This window comes from Rhipicephalus sanguineus, chromosome 11 (genome assembly GCF_013339695.2).
Source record: "Rhipicephalus sanguineus isolate Rsan-2018 chromosome 11, BIME_Rsan_1.4, whole genome shotgun sequence".
Classification (NCBI taxonomy): domain Eukaryota; kingdom Metazoa; phylum Arthropoda; class Arachnida; order Ixodida; family Ixodidae; genus Rhipicephalus; species Rhipicephalus sanguineus.
Genome location: NC_051186.1, coordinates 128018117 through 128026546, shown reverse-complemented (window position 1 = coordinate 128026546; position 8430 = coordinate 128018117). Strand labels below are relative to the sequence as shown.

The window sequence follows — 8430 nt, the reverse complement described above, 5'->3', positions numbered from 1 at the left end:
GAACACGCGGCCTGCGAAAGGTTCGCAGGCCGCGTGTTTGAGACCCCTGGTTTACATCATGGCCGGCCAAGCCATAGCTTTACGAGCTCATCATATGCTAGTTCGGACGCCTATACAGATTGTTAGAATCGGTAACAGAGCTTTTCGCACTTGATGTTGGCATATTTGAAGTTTAAGGCGCGAATAAGACAGGGACGAAGATAAGGAACATACACACGGAGCGCCACTTCCAACAAATATTTAATTCGAAAGAGCACAGAAGAGTTCTGTGCTCTTTCGAAATAAATCTACGTTGGAAGTGGCGCTCCGTGTGTATGTTCCTTATCTTCGTCCCTGTCTTACTCGCGCCTTAAACTTCAAATATGTTAAACCAACAAGCCCAGTCTGCCATTCTTACATTCATGTAGGCACCTTCGTAGCCGGAAGATGCGGGGTGCAAGCTCAGTAAGAAGGAAATTTTACTTGTAGTACCTTGCAATAACGCAATGCCGACGGTAAATGTTATGAGCCCACACTATGCGAATTCAAACACGGATAATTCTTGATCGTACGAGAGTGCGCGTGTTTCTGAAATTCCACACTGTTGCCAGTGGCTTGGCCAAACTTACGTTGTCGCTGCAGCAATGCACCTTTCCCGGGTCCGAGCAGCGCCTCCAGTGGAGATATCAACTGCATAAGTGCATTTTCCGACTACACCGACACCGACAAGCGCAAAAAAAGAAGCTTTCGGCTCAATCAGTCAGTCAGTCAGTCAGTCAGTCAGTCAGTCAGTCAGTCAGTCAGTCAATTAAATAGAGGCGGCTAAGAGTGTAGCTGTCGTCGATGTCGCTACCGCTACCATGTGTATATCTCCTAACCAGAGTAGTATGCCTTTGTTCCCAGGCCACCGGTACCTGGGTCCCGGGAATCCACAGCGCAACGGAGCTCCGGTGGACGAGGACGACGGCATAGCCAAGTCACACGACGAAGCCTACGAGCGGGCCACGAGCCACGAGGACGTCTTTGCTGCTGATCAGGCATCTGCGGCTCTCTTCTTGAACGACTTTAGACGCACGGGTAACTGGCACTCCGCATTAGGTGCAGTTGGTCTGGGCACGAAGAATATTGTGGAACAATACGTCTTGGGCCGTAGTCTCTATGGAATGCCAGGAGATAGACGGAAACGTGCACATAACGGGAATCAGATACAGCAGACGCAAAGCGATACCAGCCTGACTCAACTACCGGCGACACCCAAGGTGCGCAGATGTCGCAGCAGATGCACTCAGACGCCCCCACCCGTCCAGGCGGAGCAGGAGTTGGAGGTGACGGTGAAAATTCGACAGAGCTCGTTCAGCAGATTTTGCGCGTACCTCGCGACCACGGAGTGGTCACAGTCTTCCGTGACAGCAAAATACTCACCACATGGGCCTACGCAATGCTGAAGACTAATTTAGTTTATGACACCGAGAAAACGTTTCCAGGAGTTCTGACTAGCCTGTCACGCTTGCCAGTGGACCGGCCGTATCTTTACATTCCTCACGGCACCTACCTTAACCTACCAGCTCACACAAGAGCTGTTAGCTGCTCTGTCAAGGTAACCCCTCATGGTTTACGCACGCCATGGAAGACGGGCTCTTCGGTTGTCCAACCCGTCAACTCTGACATGCTAGTTTATGGCCTTAGCTCCGTCGGACTGAACCACTACTTGGATACCGGCATGTGTCGTGTGAAGAAAGGCGAGACAAACAACCCGATGAAGCCACAGTCTTATTTACCATTTCAGGAGAAGGACCACTCGGATCTGGCTAAGAGCTACTGGGGTCTAAAGATCACACCCGGAAACGAGGATGACGATGGCGATGACGAAAAGAGCATACCTGCGTGCATGGGTGTACCACGTCACAACTTTGCTTACGACTTTATTCACATTCACAAGGCAAGTCCCCGCTTGACCAAGTTCGTAAACCAGTTTCCGTTCAAAGGTCACGTGGGCACACCTATAGTCAACTATGAGTACCAGTTTGGAAGTGACGCATGGCTAAAGATGGGTCCAACTTATAACGCGGGAAACGAGTTGCTAACTCGTACACACCTTGGCCTGCCTGCTGACGTTGTATCCTACACCACTAGCAACATGTCAAACTACGAATCGTACGAGCAAAAGCCAGATACCAACATCACCATGCGGCTTCGACCCGACGATATGCACACGCGCCACGTGAAGTATTTGGACCCTATGGAAAATACTTACTTCACCCGAGGTTTAAAAACGATGGCGCACTCAACTATTCAACCAAGTTTGAGTTTTGGGGTATTGGCAGTAAGCAAGTCTAACAAGGACGACCCAGGCAGTACTGAAACCTTTCAAGACATTGCCGCCTTTTTTCAAATTGACACAGAACTGGTGGTTCACTCTGACGTAGACACCATAGTTGCCGACAGTGTTACTTTACCCTCGAACGTGGGGCCTTACTTGCGTCACTCCAACGAAAACATCAAAGCAAGTTACAACAGCCTCACACGTCACGGACGTCCAGTCAACCTCGCTCGCACGGAGTCCGAAGTTACCGAACACAAGGCAGAGCTGCAGAAGATTGCGCAAGCTCAAATTAATGCATCAAAAGAAGTTGCTTCAAGAACCCTACGCTCGGTGCCATTTTTCCCACAATAGATCGTTCTGTTTAATAAAAGCAAAATAAAAAAGCACAACTTTTGTTTCGTTTCTTATTTACTTCACAATGCTGCGCCGTTGTCGTTGTCGTCGAAGCCTAAGAAGGGATATATTTAAATATATATATATATATATATATATATATATATATATATATATACTTTTTCTGAGTGGAACTACAACGACAACGACATACAAAAAAAATTAAGCCATGTCGTTGTCGTTGTCGTCGAAGCCTAAGAAGAGATATATTTAAATATATATATATATATATACTTTTTCTGAGTGGAACTACAACGACAACGACATACAAGGAAAATACGTGTTTAAAAAGCGCCTTTGTTGTAGAAGAAAAAAAACTCATTTATATTCCACTGAGCGCCATGCAGGAGACGGAGAATAACTAACTAGTTGTCGCGCAATCGTAACTAGTTCTAGACGGGTTTTTACACTAATTATAAAGGGCTTCCAAGGCCGCCGCGAGGGGTATATAAAGAGGTGTGCAGCAGCTCAGAACTCACAGTCTTCAACAGGCTGTCCACTCAGGAGGACCTCAAGCGGACACTCAAGACGCCTTCGGTAAGACTTTTTTTTTTTCGGTTAGCTATGCTATATTCTGAATTCTTGCATTTTTCTGCTTTTTAATAGAGACCATGGCAGAATCACGCAAACGTCAGCTTGACGATCAAGAAACAGAAGATGAGGTACCCCTATATTACCATTTGGAATTATTTTTTGGTGACGCCATCTATATTCCCAGGGACAAACTACAAAGTTTATTGGTTCGAGCGACGAGAACAGTACCTATGACATTAATGAAACCCTGGCGGCATTTGCGGAACCTGATCGAGGCGTGGGAGAAGTATCAGATCCAAACGTGTCCGAACCAGGAACAGGGGTTGGAGGAGATGGAAAAAGTTTACAACCCCCTCCACGCTGGGCACTGCAGCTACAGTCAGTTCCAAAACGAAGAAAGCTTGTGCATGATGTGTTTCCCGCTCGAGACGACGGAGAAGCTGAGACAATTTGTCACGACATTATCAGAGGATTCGAGCAAGGGCCCACCCAGTACGGAATCGCTGCCGTCGCACTCCACACACGAGGAACTACACTCCCACACGTCCACGTCTTACACGACTGCAGCTGGAGCAATGGCACATGCCGATGTGTTATCTTCGCTGGCTTCGTCAGACGACCAAATCGCTCGTCAATTTGGTCTACAAGCGCCAGTGCATGGGACCTCTACCATCTCGTCAAGTATTTCAATAGTGAGCCCCGAGTATTGGAATACATTAAAATGGGAGGAAATGATTGGGGTCGCGACGTTAGAAATGAAGTTTTGGGACAACTCGAAGGTTCTGGACACGAGCCCGGGCGAGTTTTGGAAATACTGTACCCGAAACTTCCGCATTCAGTTGCATGTGACGACGCCCATGGAGGTCAGACGAGCGGTGGAGACACTGACGAGGTACGCGCAAGAACGGGTGCAAAGTGCCGAAAACGTTCAAAAGGAGCGTCGGAAGAATCCATCTACGACTGGCTACGCGAAAACCCCGTATCGCCGTTGACAAACATTGTGCGCACCCCCAAGTGGCTGGCAGACCCGGTGTTTCGGTTCATTCGCCTGGACGACAAGCGCCTCCAACGAGCTATCCAGGTGTTTAATGACGAAATGTGCTCGTACACCACCTTGGACTTTATTGAAATGTACCAGCACACCCAGCCTCTCTTTGATGCCCCACACGGTGACCTCGCTACCTTTTACATGGATGTGCCCGCGTCATTTGATGCCATGATGGAACTATTAAACTTTCAGTTTAATGGCATCCACGAGGAAGTGTCGGCCTTTGTAAACAACCTATATAGCCTGGTCGAGAAGGCGGTCCCCAAGAAAAACTGTATGGAGATTGTGTCCCCTCCGAGTGCAGGAAAAAACTTTTTTTTTGACCCCGTTCTTTCCTTTTACATTAACCGCGGTACGATCCGCAACTTTAACCGCTACACTAGCTTTCCGCTTCAGGACACCGTGGGCCGTCGCATCCTGGTGTGGAACGAGCCAAACTGTGAGTCGTCTGCTTTTGATACTGTTAAAAAAATTTTTGGCGGTGACGTAGATTCGGTGGCGGTCAAGTACTCGGCTGATCAGACCATTTCCAGGACGCCCGTCATTGTGCTCTCGAACAACGAGGTGTTTCCAGATGACGAGGCCTTCAACCACCGCATGTGGCGCTACAAGTGGCGAGCGTGTCCTCCACTAAAGAAATACGACAAGAAGATCCACCCGATGGCCCTGGTCCTCCTGTTTGATGCTTTTGTACTCGAAGAAACATACGTCGGCACGCGCCAGCTTGATCAATAAACAGCTTTCAACCTAACATCCTGAGTACTTGGTCAATGCTTTGCATTTTCCGACTACACCGACACCGACAAGCGCAAAAAAAGAAGCTTTCGGCTCAATCAGTCAGTCAGTCAGTTCAGTCAGTCAGGTCAGGTCAGTCAGCAGTCAGTCAGTCAAGTCAGTCAGTCAGTCAGTCAGTCAGTCAGTCAGTCAGTCAGCAGTCAGTCAGTCAGTCAGTCAGTCAGTCAGTCAGTCAGTCAGTCAGTCAGTCAGTCAGGTCAGTCAGTCAGTCAGTCAGTCAGTCAGTCAGTCAGTCAGTCAGTCAGTCAGTCAGTCAGTCAGTCAGTCAGTCAGTCAGTCAGTCAGTCAGTCAGTCAGTCAGGTCAGCAGTCAGTCAGTCAGTCAGTCAGTCAGTCAGTCAGTCAGTCAGTCAGTCAGTCAGTCAGTCAGTCAGTCAGTCAGTCAGTCAGTCAGTCAGTCAGTCAGTCAGTCAGGTCAGTCAGTCAGTCAGTCAGTCAGTCAGTCAGTCAGTCAGTCAGTCAGTCAGTCAGTCAGTCAGTCAGTCAGCAGTCAGTCAGTCAGTCAGTCAGTCAGTCAGTCAGTCAGTCAGTCAGCAGTCCAGTCAGTCAGTCAGTCAGTCAGTAGTCAGTCAGTCAGTCAGTCAGTCAGTCAGTCATCAGTCAGTCAGTAGCAGTCAGTCAGTCAGTCAGTCAGTCAGTCAGTCAGTCAGTCAGTCAGTCAGTCAGTCAGTCAGTCAGTCATCAGTCAGTCAGTCAGTCAGTCAGTCAGTCAGTCAGTCCAGTCAGTCAGTCAGTCAGTCAGTCAGTCAGTCAGTCAGTCCAGTCAGTCAGCTCAGTCAGTCAGTCAGTCAGTCAGTCAGTCAGTCAGTCAGTCAGTCAGTCAGTCAGTCAGTCAGTCAGTCAGTCAGTCAGTCAGTCAGTCAGTCAGTCAGTCAGTCAGTCAGTCAGTCAGTCAGTCAGTCAGTCAGTCAGTCAGTCAGTCAGGTCAGTCAGTCAGTCAGTCAGTCAGTCAGTAGTCAGTCAGTCAGTCAGTCAGTCAGTCAGTCAGTCAGTCAGTCAGTCAGTCAGTCAGTCAGTCAGTCAGTCAGCAGTCAGTCAGTCGTCAGTCAGTCAGTCAGTCAGTCAGTCAGTCAGTCAGTCAGTCAGTCAGTCAGTCAGTCAGTCAGTCAGTCAGTCAGTCACTCAGTCAGTCACTCAGTCAGTCAGTCAGTCAGTCAGTCAGTCAGTCAGTCAGTCAGTCAGTCAGTCAGTCAGTCAGTCAGTCAGTCTGACTGACTGACTGACTGACTGACTGACTGACTGACTGATTGAGCCGAAAGCTTCTTTTTTTGCGCTTGTCGGTGTCGGTGTAGTCGGAAAATGCAAAGCATTGACCAAGTACTCAGGATGTTAGGTTGAAAGCTGTTTATTGATCAAGCTGGCGCGTGCCGACGTATGTTTCTTCGAGTACAAAAGCATCAAACAGGAGGACCAGGGCCATCGGGTGGATCTTCTTGTCGTATTTCTTTAGTGGAGGACACGCTCGCCACTTGTAGCGCCACATGCGGTGGTTGAAGGCCTCGTCATCTGGAAACACCTCGTTGTTCGAGAGCACAATGACGGGCGTCCTGGAAATGGTCTGATCAGCCGAGTACTTGACCGCCACCGAATCTACGTCACCGCCAAAAATTTTTTTAACAGTATCAAAAGCAGACGACTCACAGTTTGGCTCGTTCCACACCAGGATGCGACGGCCCACGGTGTCCTGAAGCGGAAAGCTAGTGTAGCGGTTAAAGTTGCGGATCGTACCGCGGTTAATGTAAAAGGAAAGAACGGGGTCAAAAAAAAAGTTTTTTCCTGCACTGGGAGGGGACACAATCTCCATACAGTTTTTCTTGGGGACCGCCTTCTCGACCAGGCTATATAGGTTGTTTACAAAGGCCGACACTTCCTCGTGGATGCCATTAAACTGAAAGTTTAATAGTTCCATCATGGCATCAAATGACGCGGACACATCCATGTAAAAGGTAGCGAGGTCACCGTGTGGGGCATCAAAGAGAGGCTGGGTGTGCTGGTACATTTCAATAAAGTCCAAGGTGGTGTACGAGCACATTTCGTCATTAAACACCTGGATAGCTCGTTGGAGGCGCTTGTCGTCCAGGCGAATGAACCGAAACACCGGGTCTGCCAGCCACTTGGGGGTGCGCACAATGTTTGTCAACGGCGATACGGGGTTTTCGCGTAGCCAGTCGTAGATGGATTCTTCCGACGCTCCTTTTGAACGTTTTCGGCACTTTGCACCCGTTCTTGCGCGTACCTCGTCAGTGTCTCCACCGCTCGTCTGACCTCCATGGGCGTCGTCACATGCAACTGAATGCGGAAGTTTCGGGTACAGTATTTCCAAAACTCGCCCGGGCTCGTGTCCAGAACCTTCGAGTTGTCCCAAAACTTCATTTCTAACGTCGCGACCCCAATCATTTCCTCCCATTTTAATGTATTCCAATACTCGGGGCTCACTATTGAAATACTTGACGAAATGGTAGAGGTCCCATGCACTGGCGCTTGTAGACCAAATTGACGAGCGATTTGGTCGTCTGACGAAGCCAGCGAAGATAACACATCGGCATGTGCCATTGCTCCAGCTGCAGTCGTGTAAGACGTGGACGTGTGGGAGTGTAGTTCCTCGTGTGTGGAGTGCGACGGCAGCGATTCCGTACTGGGTGGGCCCTTGCTCGAATCCTCTGATAATGTCGTGACAAATTGTCTCAGCTTCTCCGTCGTCTCGAGCGGGAAACACATCATGCACAAGCTTTCTTCGTTTTGGAACTGACTGTAGCTGCAGTGCCCAGCGTGGAGGGGGTTGTAAACTTTTTCCATCTCCTCCAACCCCTGTTCCTGGTTCGGACACGTTTGGATCTGATACTTCTCCCACGCCTCGATCAGGTTCCGCAAATGCCGCCAGGGTTTCATTAATGTCATAGGTACTGTTCTCGTCGCTCGAACCAATAAACTTTGTAGTTTGTCCCTGGGAATATAGATGGCGTCACCAAAAAATAATTCCAAATGGTAATATAGGGGTACCTCATCTTCTGTTTCTTGATCGTCAAGCTGACGTTTGCGTGATTCTGCCATGGTCTCTATTAAAAAGCAGAAAAATGCAAGAATTCAGAATATAGCATAGCTAACCGAAAAAAAAAAGTCTTACCGAAGGCGTCTTGAGTGTCCGCTTGAGGTCCTCCTGAGTGGACAGCCTGTTGAAGACTGTGAGTTCTGAGCTGCTGCACACCTCTTTATATACCCCTCGCGGCGGCCTTGGAAGCCCTTTATAATTAGTGTAAAAACCCGTCTAGAACTAGTTACGATTGCGCGACAACTAGTTAGTTATTCTCCGTCTCCTGCATGGCGCTCAGTGGAATATAAATGAGTTTTTTTTCTTCTAC

General features: G+C 48.8%; 3 protein-coding genes across 3 annotated transcripts; 2 read left to right on the top strand and 1 right to left on the bottom strand.

Moving 5' to 3' along the window:
* Positions 1-1246: 1246 nt before the first annotated feature.
* LOC125760380 (uncharacterized) lies at positions 1247-2682 on the top strand. Its single transcript, XM_049420400.1, has one exon. It carries the CDS (start codon positions 1247-1249, stop codon positions 2651-2653), a length of 1407 nt encoding a protein of 468 aa, XP_049276357.1. The 3' UTR covers positions 2654-2682.
* A 716-nt stretch (positions 2683-3398) lies between these two features.
* Positions 3399-5020, top strand: LOC119375397 (uncharacterized; the record flags this gene model as incomplete). The annotated part of the gene is made up of 1 exon (XM_049420402.1): positions 3399-5020. A coding segment is annotated over one exon (1614 nt), but the record flags the coding sequence as incomplete, so codon positions are not given.
* A 1388-nt stretch (positions 5021-6408) lies between these two features.
* On the bottom strand, positions 6409-8027 carry LOC125760382 (uncharacterized; the record flags this gene model as incomplete). Its single annotated transcript, XM_049420403.1, has 1 exon — positions 6409-8027. A coding segment is annotated over one exon (1611 nt), but the record flags the coding sequence as incomplete, so codon positions are not given.
* Between the last annotated feature and the right edge of the window lie 403 nt (positions 8028-8430).